We start from the raw sequence: 12,389 nt of genomic DNA, 5'->3' as shown, positions 1-12,389 counted from the left end.
CAGTAGAGGCCGCTCTTCCAAAACAAGAGCCTTTGGGAAGCACAACCTGTATGAAAACTATAGCACACAGCAATTAAAAATCAGACACTGGGAACCAGCAAGGTGGCTTAGCAGGAAAATTCACATACCAACAAACATGACAACTTGAGTTCAAGGCTACCATGTATGTCTGTGCACCATGAGCTTGTGCCTGAGGAGATGAGGAGAGGGCGTTGGAGCCCCTGGAACTGAAATTATAGCTGGTTTGTGAGCCACTAGGTGGTGTTGGGAACCAAACCCAGGTCCTTTGGACGAGCGGCCAAGTGTTCTTAACTGCTGAGGCATCTGCTCAGCTCACTTACATCATTCAAACAGTGAAAATGGAGGAAAAAATGTGGTTTTCTCCCTTAAACAAATAAGAAGGCAAAGATGGCCACTGTTGTTCAGTCCTGTACAAGACTCTTGGCTAATGTCATAAGACCAAAAGAAGGAACAAAAAGTATATATTGAAAATAAATTAGTTTTGTTTATGACAAGATTGATGTTAGCATTCTGTCTAAACTCCATCCCCACAGTTACCTGGCAACAGCCATCTCTGCTCCTCCCCAGTCACCTGGCAACAGCCAGGCGGGCCTGGCCCACTATAAAAGGAGATGCCTGCCCCCACCTCTCTCTCTTTCACCCTCTCTCTCTCCCTTCCTTCCCCCCCCCCCACATGGTCATGGCCGGCCTCTACTTCTCTACTCTCTCCTTCTCTCTGCCTTTCTCTGCCTCTACTCCCCTCTTAACTCCCCTACCCATGCCCTGAATACACTCTATTCAATACTATACTGTCGTGTGGCTGGTCCTTCAGGGGGAAGGGATGTCTTGGCATGGGCCCGCTGAGGCACCCTCTTCTCCCCCACAGAATATATCTTATATTTCTAAGCACATCAATTACATTGAAAGCACTAAAGAATCAACAACAGCAAAACTCTGAGCACTGATCATCAATTGCTGCAAAGATGGAGGATACAGATTTAATATCTACAAAGTCAATTGTTTGCCTATATATAAGCAATGAGGAGCTGAAAATAGAAATTAAATATGCAATAGCATTTCTGTGGTGGCTTGAATGAGATAGTCTTGGGTGTTTGAATTCTCAGTCTCCAGTTTGGGGCATTTGGAGTAGGACTGAAACGTGCCGGCCTTGCTGAACAAGTATGTCACTGGAGAGGGGCTGTGTGGTTTCAGAAGCCACAAGCTATGCACATTCACCCTCTCATGAGCCCCCAGCTGTCCCTGCCACCATACCTACCAATGCTTCACACCTGGATGGTGATGGGCTCCTCTCTCTGGAACTATATGTGTAAAATTTTAGTCTAGGCATCAAATTCATACCATTAACAATTAAACTAAATCTTTGACCTTACTGTAGCATAAAATGTTAGACTTCAGAAGATAATAAAAGAGAAAAATCTAGGTGTTTTGGAGTTTGGTCATGAGTTTTTAAAGATGCAACTGTTAAATGGTGGAAAAAAATTCAACATGCAGACACATTCAAAGAAAGGAATTAGGTGCTGTCTTCACCATGCATGTATGTATTACAGCGCATGCTCACACAAACTATGACATCATGGGGTACTTTCAAAGTTTGAGACCAGTTAAACATGCAACTGGTTGCTAACTCCCACATCGCCTTTTAAGTGTCATCCTATACTTTATCTGGCAGCCTTCTACCCAAGTCTATTCTCTACAACTTTGAGCGTAATTATCCTCAACTCTAGCTTCGTGAGTCTAATTATTTGATTACACTGTAAATACCAAGCAGCCATTTAAAACATCTAAAACCGAGTCTTATTTCTGCCAAAGAGAGTACTGCTATGCTTACAGAGATGGCTCCTGAGTCCTCCTCCTAACTCCAGCAGCTTGGCGCTGTACGGAGCAGGAGGAGCCTCGATCGCTAGGGCACAGCACTCCCAGCATGCCTCTCAAACCGGAAACCAATGCTTGTTGTCTGCATCTTCCACATGCCTCCTCTAGCCTCTCAGTACAGCAATTTACTTCCAAAAGAAAACAAGCTGGCGGGCTGTCCCAGTGGCTGAGAGCGTGCACTGCTCTCACAGAGGACCTGAGTTCGGTTCCCATTGCGCACACTGAATGGCTCACAAGCAGGCTGGGCTGCTAAGCCAGCGAACCTGAGATCCACCTGCCTCTGACTTCCTTGTCCTAGTAGCGCAGGCACAAAGTACCAGGTCTCTGCTTAAACGTGGGTTCAGCAGTCAAATGCAGAACCTCATGACTTTACAGCAAACACTTTACCAACTGAAGTTCCAAATCTCTAAGCATTATTGTTTTAAACACTAAAATCTCAGGGGAAAAAAATCTATTTTGCAAGAAAAACCTCCCTTAAAATACAAAATCTGTGTTTATTGAAATACTCCAGGGTCTAAAAAAGCATAAATCTCCAATAACTTCTTTTCTTCATGTCTTCCCCTGACATAACTACTAAAAGGATGGAGGGAACACAGCAAGAATTTAACAGTCACAACGATTGCATATTTTTATCATGAGAGACAACAAAATTTTGTTAAAAACAGAAGTTTCTTGAGACACAAATGTCGCCTAATTTAAAAGAAATCCAACATTTAAGCAAGTTCTTATTCCCTATCTTATTCTAAAATGAATTTAGATCAGATTATAAATATGCACACAACTATATAAAATTTAAATTAAGTAATAAGATCTCATTCTTAAAAAGGGGGGGGGGGTAGTAAGAACAGAAGACAAATCCAGAAATGAAGTTAGTGCATAACAGATCTGCCCCATGAATCCTGTGCATTAGTCAGTGCTGAGTGGGCAGTGTTCCCTCCCCCAGACGGGCGCCCTCTACCCATCCACCTGTGCAGGTGCCGTCCAGCAGCCGTGAGAGTTTTCAGAGCCTGTCATTACCACCTTCCTCCTCAGACTGACAGACACCACACTAGCACTTTTTATTACTCAGTCCTCTGGTTTGCGTTGTTGTTGTTGTTGTTGTTGAGGGAGTGGTTTTGGTTTTTCAAGACAGGGTTTTTCTCTCTGTTAGCCTCGGGTGTCCTGGAACTCACTCTGTAGACTCTATCACAGAGATCTGCCTGTCTCTGCCTCCTGAGTGCTGTGAGTAAAGGTGTTTCCACCACCACCACCCAGCTTCAGCTATTCTACCTATAGTTTTTCTTTTAAAAATTACCCTCAGTAGAGCCAGGGGGAGGGGGATGGAATAGGGGTTTCTCTGGAAAGGGGAAAACATTTGAAATGTAAATAATGAAAATATCCAATATTAAAAAAAAAAAGAAAAAGAAAAAGGAAAAAATTACCTCCAGCCAATGCATCTAAGTATGAATATGTTCCAGTACAAAATCATAAACTTATTTAAAATGTTGAGATTTGGGGGTGATTTTATTTTTTATTTTATTTTTGTAATGTGCTGCTCTTGGGCATCAGCCTTACAGATGACAATATTGGGCACCACTGTCCAAAAGTTGAACAAGTCTGCTGGGGTCAACCTTTCCTTCCAGTAACAATCTCAAAATCCTACGATAGCACGCTGTGCCTGATGCTCAGATTGCAATGTGCAGGCTCTTCATTAGACCCAAAGGTTACAAGTATTTTAAGCCTTTAAAACTGTGTGGCAATTTATAACACACACACACACACACACACACACACACACACACACCCTACAAGGATCATGAAAATTCTGTGCTGGGATGAAAATCAAACATTGCATTTTCCAGTTCTAAATCACACGCTAACGGCTTTCACTTCAGGCAAGAGCATAAAACCAAAGCACATTTTGGTTCACTCTATAACAAATCTTTTCAAACAAATTCCTTTGGCTCTAGCAAGATTTATGTACAAAAGCTAAAGGCTTCTGTCCCCCAGCCTTAAATAGAGGCGTTTGGAACACAGTTACATGGTTTATTCCAGCTGTTTTAAGCTAAGATCCCATGAGCTTGCCTCCTGGAGGCGTTTTAGACTTTACATATTTAAAACTAATAGAATGGGTCAGTCAGAGGACACAGTGGAGGGCTGCGTCTGATCAGAGTTGGAAGCAGAGGAGCGTATGGTGGAATCACAAACACGCTAGCAATACAAAAAAAGACTCATTTGAAAAATTCCTGCTCTAGCGATTCCTGACATGAGAGTGTGCATGCCAACTGTGCTATCGAAATGCTGGCAACATCCACCGTTCACTCCACTGGTGTTAGGGACCCAGACGCTAGCACCCTCTTGCATGCGTCCTATGCACTTGCTACTGACGGATACTTTGGAAAGGTCCTATGCTTGAGGCCCACCATCCAGAGTGACTAGGAAGTTGTTTTACACACTAGTTTCATTCTTTTAACAGCAGTGACCACCACTCCCAGAGTTCTTTGACCTTTTATATGCTCTAATAACCTTTTCCTCAATACTTAGTAAATCTGCCTGACTTACAAGAACCGAGATAATCAGTTTTACAGAAATTTCAACTTGCTGGTACACATTCTGATTTCCACTTTAGGTAATGAAATTACAGCTACGTTACAAATACAGATAAACAAACATCTATATTTGGGGAAATGTTTACTTAATGACCCAGGGATGATGCCAATTCAAACTCACCTTATTCCTTTTGGCAAAAGCTAAAATCAGTGTGCATACATCTGTAGATACTCAACTTCCCTACATTCGGCACAGAAGCAATGTTTATTATTATTATTATTATTATTATCATTATTATTATTATACTAAGGCATGAATTCCTCAGTTGTAATCCAAAAACCATTTTTCACTTGTATGAAAAAAATTAACTAAGCTGCCTAAAATGAATTACCGCATAAAGACATGCTGGCAATTGCATCATTATGAAAAAGTAAATGAATGAATAATTCTCTATGCTTTAAATGCGCTGCTAGGGAGCACCACACACTGACTTTGGCTTCTCAAGAATCGCTGCCATGCTCAGCAGCAATTTCAGGAAAAGAAGCACACAGCCCATCCCGGTTCTGTAAACAGTGGCAAATTCAGAAGTGAATTTTCAAATATTATGTATCAGTTAAAAGTCTCCCATCCCGACAGGCAACCATAACAAAGTTAGCTGAATAAAATCGGTCCAGATTTCAGGGAGCCACGGGCATCTACCTCCTACAGACACAAGAAAGACCCATCACTCCTTTCAGCTTGAGTTAGATGAGAGAAAACACAGTTCACATTTCCAGAAACAGGAGTGGCATAGTTTCCAGTGAGCTTCTTCTTCTCGTTTTACTATTTTAAGAGTGCCGGTCACTCCCAGTGTTTCTCTAAGACGGGATCTGGTTCCCGGTGGCTGATGGTTCTCGTGGTGGGCTGTTTTCCTTACAACAGTCTCCAAAACTATTTTTATTCGTATTTAGCTCCACTGTATTTATCTACAAAATACCATTTCAATGGAGTCAGGCCAATAAAAGAAACAGCTTACTAGAATTTCAGTTGACTTTGTTAAAGGAAATTATTTTAAATTAACGTGGCTTCTGGCCTGCTGCCGTTTCTGACCTCAGAACACATATTCCTTCTCATTTCTGCTGTGAACATTTGTTTATTTAAGTGAAATTCCAGCTCGGGAATGTCGACCATAACGGAGTCTCAACCTTCCTGCCACTATTTCGTCCTTTGTCTAAACAAGGGCAGCGGAATACTGCCACATTAGCATGCGCGACCACATCGCTGCCCTTCAGTGAAGTCATGTATGTATTTTTGGTAAGATCTTTAACAACTTCCACACCCGGCCATGAAACAGAACAAGGCTGTTTTGTTTTCAGACAATAACAATTTCATCTCTGGTTTACTAGATGGCACTCAAAATAATTTTTCCATCTGATTTTTGCAAAGAGAATCTGACATCAGTGTGGTTTACCTTGACCAATGAATGCAGGCTCTTTTCAGCAAACATGTCCCAGAGGAAGGTCAGGTCCTCCTGGCTATCCACATGTGGCTGCAGCTGGACAGGCAGAGCAGCCAGCAGCTCGTACAAACCTATAAAATGAAAATAAAACACAACGTGTAATCTTAGGATGAGCCCGTTCATTTCACTGAAGGTGTACGGGTAAGTGACGGCTGCAACATGTCATTTTTACTGGATTTATATTCTGGGCCATCAAGCAAAACAGTGCTCTTGAAAAGCAAAGGAAGTGGTTTGATTTTTACATTTCAAAGAAGCATATATTAAGGACAGGTTTTGTTTTTTTTTTTAACCTTTCATCTTGTCAACGTTATGCAAGTTTACATATAACCCGAGACAGAAAATGAATACCATTCTCCAAAAATAAAAAAGAAAGATGAGAGAAAGGTACACCTTCCTTTCCTTGACTGTTGCTACGTTCCTCTCTTGTGAGCCAAGGAGTGGAATGAGTGACGCGGAGGAAAGAATGCGGACATAGCGATCTACAAAAAGGCTTTGTAACTTGCAAGGACATTCTAATAACATAAAGCTTCAAATCATTTGCATGGTCTAAGAGGCAAATGAAGTTCCACACGTGGGCCGACTGCGATCTCACACAGCGATCTGCGTGCTGCGCCACACGTGGGCCAATCGCGACCGCACACAGCCATCTGCGTGCTGCGCCACCACTGTGGACTGTGGCTGCACTGTAGGGACTGTGCAGAGCATTGCTTACATCCATGGTGTGTAAAGTTTATTGGCTTCTCCTCTGGTAGCAGATTCAGATTGCTGTGGCACACCTCGAATGAGACGCTAGAGGGAAACAAATGCTGGAGAGAGACAGAAGCGCAGCATTCCACGAGAAGCCACCACAGAAACCCTCCAGAGACTGTCACAGCAGTGCTTGTCCATGACTCCTGAGGGAGGTGACCTCGCAGAAGTCAGAATCCGTTCCCGGCACTTGGTGCATTTTCCAGGAGGATTTCACGAGGTAAAAAGAGCAACATTCCTTTTATTTCTGTCTACTGTCTACAAAAACACCAAGACCTCCTGAGGCAGGCATCACAAGTAAGGGCTGCCTTTCATCGTGGAGAAAAATGTTACAAGATGCCTAACAAGCAAAGAAAAGTAAATTATGGACTTCTGATTAGCCTATCTATTACCTTTCTAACACATAACAGTACTAATTCATAGGCAAATGCATGAGGCACCACTTTAAAGGCAGATATGTAACTGTGAATATCTAAGTAAATAAATACAAACATCCCTGGGGCTGTATTTAGCCCCCGACCGGGAAAAAAAAAAAGTCCTAAGAAAAATCATAAATTCTTGATATTTTCCATCAATTCTCTTTAAAAAGCCTGGCATTCTACCTAAACCAGCTCGTCTTTTGGGGTTTGGTTTGGTTTGGTTTGGTTTGGTTGGGTTTGGGTTTGGTTTTTTTTTGAGACAAGGTTTCTCTGTGTAGCCCTGGCTGTCCTGGAACTCACTCTGTGGACCAGGCTGGCCTCGAACTCAGAAATCTACCTGCCTCTGCCTCACAAGTGCATAGACCACCACCGCCCGGCAAAACCAGCTCAGCTTTACAATTCAATAAAGACTTGAACATATCTCAGCATCACTGGACTTACAATACAGCACTCACACTCTGTCCTGTCCTAGCCCCCACAGAGACACCTCCCCAAATCCAACAGTGGCCCAGGGTCAGTGGTTATGTCATAGACTTAAAATGTAAAATTATGAAAAACCAGGGTGGAATCTTTTTTTCTATTGACTTCAGAAGTTGTAAAAGAAAACTTAAGTATTCCTTGGTAAAATAAATTCAGGTTTAATTAAGGATAGTAAACCAACTTTGTTGTAAATTACATGGTGTAATTGCTAGGAAGGCTACATCAGACAATATAGGACAAGGCCTGGCATGCGGTAAGAACACAACATGGTCCACGGGCAACTCAGTGAGATCTAGCTACTGATTCCTGGATCAGTATTTCTGAAAAACCAAGAGAGATCAATATTTGATCCCCGTGTCTACATTTAAAACATTTCGTATGACTTAGGGGAGCCTTATCTCATTTGTGTTTAAAAGCAAATGGTAATTTGCACATATAAAGCTAAACACTGACAGTCACTTAAAAGTAAATCAGTGTCCCCGAGTGCTGGACACTGCTGAGCTGCTACGGCAGAATGCTACTGATGGACAGTTTATAAACAATGCAAGAGTGCGCGTCAGGAAGTCAGCCACAGGGAACAGTACTCATGCGGGCATCTATACTGCTATCATCCCGTGGGGTAAAACACAGGAGGGAGAGAGAGAAAGAGGTGACAACGTCGTTTGTAACAAGCTTACTCCTACACTGACTGGACTGACCTTCTAGTAAAGGCCTTATGTCCCTCATACTGTTACCCCTGGAACTAAGATCATCCTGGCACATGAACTTTGGGGAACACATTCAAGCTATAGCAGGTTGTATCAATTACAGTTTCCTGACTGCTGCATTCTGCTGTGGTTGGTACAAGATGTTAAACTGGAAGGAAGTGGGTGACATACAAGTCTGTATCAATTCTTAAAATAACACACGAATCTACAGTGATCTCAAAATGAAAAAAAATAGCAACACAAAAATATGGTTGTCTTAAAATTTCAATGGAATCCTGGGGCTCTAAGCCCAATGTACGCGGTATAAAATAGCATTCTTTCCTCAATGCATCTTCCTCTAGAACAAAACACCACTGTATTCCAAGGTTCAGAGTCAAAACAGCTTCATCAGACATTCCAAGTAGATATAACAGCACACTTTACACATGGAAAGTGTTAACTCTACACAAGTATTGCTTATATTTTTGTAAAACAAGCCATTTTATACTTCAAGCATTAAAAAATAATTTTCCTGCTAGCAAAGTCTCCAAAATCTGAGTTTTTCTGGCTTTTCTAGCACCACACAATCCTTACTGATATGTTACTACCACAGTCTGGCACTCCAGTGACAACCGTAGTCCCTGATCTTCAGCTGCCTGATCTGGAAGCTACAACCAATGTTGGAAGAGACAGGACAGTGTCAACCATTAATAAAGGCATGGTGACAGAGCCGAGAGGCCGGAGGCATGCAGTCTCGAAGAAGGTGGTTCAGGTTCCAGAAATCACCAGTCTGTGAGGAGAGTCAACTCTCTGCTCTGACGCGGGACTGAATGTATACCTATATCTAAATCCCAACAGTGAAGAATAGCCCTCAAGTTCAACTGAATGCTTCCAGAACCAGATATTTAGAGACAGGGTACATCTTTAATTTTTTCTCTTGGTCTCTGAGCATAAGGGAAAGGAGTCAATGCCCACCAAGGAGGAAATCAGGACAGAAGCGATGCATAAGTTAAGTGTTTTTGATTTGAGCTCCTCCTCCTCCTCTCAGAACTTACCAAGCCAACATTGGGAGGTGAAAATTAGGGGTGACTGGGCCGTGAAGTTGGTGCCTGAAGGAATTAACATTATCATCTAAATCAGCTTCTTACATGGTAGGTGCAAATTCATTATAAAAAGCAACTTCAGCCTCCTCTTTACCCTCTTCTCTGTCCCTCTTTCTCTTCCCTTCTGCCACCTTTTAACACAGCAAGGCTCGCCCCTGCTGTCCCATGCTGTCCCAGTGGTACTCAAATAGTTGTTTAGAACCATGAGACAATAAATTTCTTTTTTTTTCTTTTTTTATTAGATATTTTCTTTATTTACATTTCAAATGTTATCCCTTTTCCTCATTTCCCCTCAGAAAACCCTCTATCCCATCCCCCCTCCCCTGATCACACTCCTACCCACTCCTGCTTCCCTGTCCTGGCATTTCCCTACACTGGGACATCTGGCCTCACAGAACCAAGGGCCTCTCCTCTCACTGATGTCCAACAACGCCATCCACTGCTACATATGTGGCTGGAGCCATGTATTCTTATGATTTGAGCTCCTCCTCCTCCTCCTCCTCCTCCTCCTCCTCCTCCTCCTCCTCCTCCCAGAAGCACAGGTAGGGAACTTACCAAGCCAACATAGGACTTTGGGAGGTGAAAATTAGGGGTTTAGTCCCTGGGAGCTCTGGGGGTACTGATTGGTTCATATTGTTGTTCCTCCTATGGTGCTGCAAACCCCTTCAGTTCCTTGGATCCTTTCTCTAGCTCCTCCATTGGGGACCTTATGCTCAGTTCAATGGAAGGCTGTGAGCATCCACTTCTCTATTTGTCAGGCACTGGCAGAGCCTCTCAGGAGACAGCTATATTAGGCTCGTGTCAGCAAGCACTCCACTATGTTCATAGCAACCTTATTTATAATAGCCAGAAGCTGGAAAGAACCCAGATGTCCCTCAACAGAGGAATGGACACAGAAAATGTGGTACATTTACACAATGGAGTACTACTTGGCTATTAAAAACAATAAATCCATTAAACTCTTAGGCAACTTGATGGAACTAGAAAATATCATCCTGAGTGAGGTAACCCAATCACAAAAGAACACACACACATGGTATGCACTCACTGATATGTGGATATTAGCCCAAAATCTCAGAATACCCAAGATACAATTCACAGAGTACATGAAGCTCCAGAAGAAGGAGGAACAAAGGTCCTTCTTAAAAGGGGGATCAAAATACCCGTGGGAGGAGATACAGAGACAAAGTGTGGAGCAGAGACTGAAGAAAAGGCCATCCAGAGACTGCCCCACCTGGGGATCAGTCCCATATACAGTTACCAAACCCAGACACTATTGTGGATGCCAAGAAATTTCTTTTCCTTATGAATTAGTCAGTCCCCAGAGCATGTGTGAAATCATAGTATCAAATGTTTACACCACCCCACTGTTTCCTACATCTTCTTTTGTGCCTTGGGTGATTATTAAATAAAAGTAAGCTTACAAACACAAGCGCCATGATCTTTTGGCTGTAGATCCTATATCTAAGGCCAAGTAAGTAACTAAGGGGCAGGTGGCACGCAGTGTGGACACTCGCACAGAGAGGTAATTCACACTCCAGGTGGGATGACTGAGGAACAGGAGCTACACACAGTGTGGCCATGCTGGACAGAGGGGTAACTTATGCTCCACATGGGATGACTGAGGGGCAGGTGGCACGCAGTGTAGACACTCTGCATGGAGGGGTAAATCACTCTCCAAGTGGGGTGCTGCGAAATTTCATCACCCTGCTAAAGAAGGTGAATTGTTTATTTCTGGAATTTTCCATTTAATATTCTCAGAGCACAGTCGAGGTAGATAATGGAAACTACAGAAAGCAAAGTCTTTGGAAACTACTATATTCTCTTTGGCAGCACAGAATGGGCTAAGTCTTTTTAAAGTAAATTCCTAAGAATCGACGTCTACCGAAGTCTTATGTTCATATCACAGAATCAAGAAAACCTCTTTCTCTCCTTCCAGCATTCTTATGATCACGGGTGATATACAGTTGAGGTTGGGGACAGACAGGTAAATACGGCAAACATAAAACAAGCATAAATGTTAGAATCTCTTATTCGCCCAAGACAATATGGATCCAAAATATATCTTCTAAGTATACAATTAAACTGGAAATATAAAATTTCTAATTTGTAATTGTGGCTATCAAGTTAAACATCAAATTCTTTTTTTTTTTTTTTTTTTTTTTTTTGCCATACAGATAAAACATCATGCTTTTGTATGACATCTAACTTACAACTTAGGAACTCAAACTTCAAATTGTGTAATGTCTGAAGGAATTAACATTATCATCTAAATCAGCTCCTTACACGGTAGGTGCAGATTCCTTATAAAAAATAAGATATACTGATGTGGCTGTTGTACTCCTATCACGTTTATATGTTTCATGGAATCACAATGCCTTCCTCACTGTTGGGGCCACTTTACCTCTGGAAAACCTGTGTGTACGATCTGACCTATTCTCATTGGCTGTGTGGTAATACCACTGCAAACTGATTTCTGCCAGCTGGGTTTTTGCTCTCACTTGGGCGCACATTTTATTATCTCTACAATGGAACCATTTAGCTAATTTTTACAGATCTAATGTTTGCAAACATGACATTCTCCTGCAAAAACTGGGAAACTAGAAATACCCTACAGCAGTGTAAGTCTGTGCAGGCACAGCAGACAGTGGACCCGCCCCCCCCCCCCCCACACACACACACACACACCCAGGTGTGAGGGCACACAAAGCCCCGGAAGCCAACCAGGCACGTCTCTGGGGCACATTAGTAATCGCTTTGTGGGTGTGTTACTAAAATGCAAAGTGGAGACTGGAGACTCCCCTAGGGCAGAAGTAAAACTCAGCAAATAAAAACCACAGCCTCCTCCTGCTGCAGTGGCCCGCCAGTGCCCTCTACTGACAAAACTTATCACTGACAGTGGCAAAGGAAAAGTCCTCGAGGCTTAGTCAGTTTTCACAGAGCAGACATGACATCTGCAGAGAGGAAGAACAAAGTCAAATGGCTAGATCTACAGACTGGGCAAAGTGTGAGTCTCTTCTTTGGTGGGGACGGA

At 42.6% G+C, this 12,389-nt stretch overlaps 1 protein-coding gene across 3 annotated transcripts in view; it reads right to left on the bottom strand.

Annotated features, from left to right (window-relative positions):
* The window catches only part of Mpp7 (MAGUK p55 scaffold protein 7), a 225,124-nt gene that overhangs the window by 116,961 nt on the left and 95,774 nt on the right, over window positions 1-12,389 (bottom strand). For all 3 annotated transcript variants that reach the window (XM_052157097.1, XM_052157098.1, XM_052157099.1), the window contains one exon: window positions 5,873-5,991. In XM_052157097.1, coding sequence (XP_052013057.1) covers window positions 5,873-5,991 — 119 coding nt within the window. The remainder of the gene's footprint in view (window positions 1-5,872; window positions 5,992-12,389) is intronic.

Source organism: Apodemus sylvaticus, chromosome 14 (assembly GCF_947179515.1).
Source record: "Apodemus sylvaticus chromosome 14, mApoSyl1.1, whole genome shotgun sequence".
Lineage (NCBI taxonomy): Eukaryota > Metazoa > Chordata > Mammalia > Rodentia > Muridae > Apodemus > Apodemus sylvaticus.
Note: the sequence above shows the minus strand (reverse complement) of the source record. Positions and strands in the feature narration are given on the sequence as shown.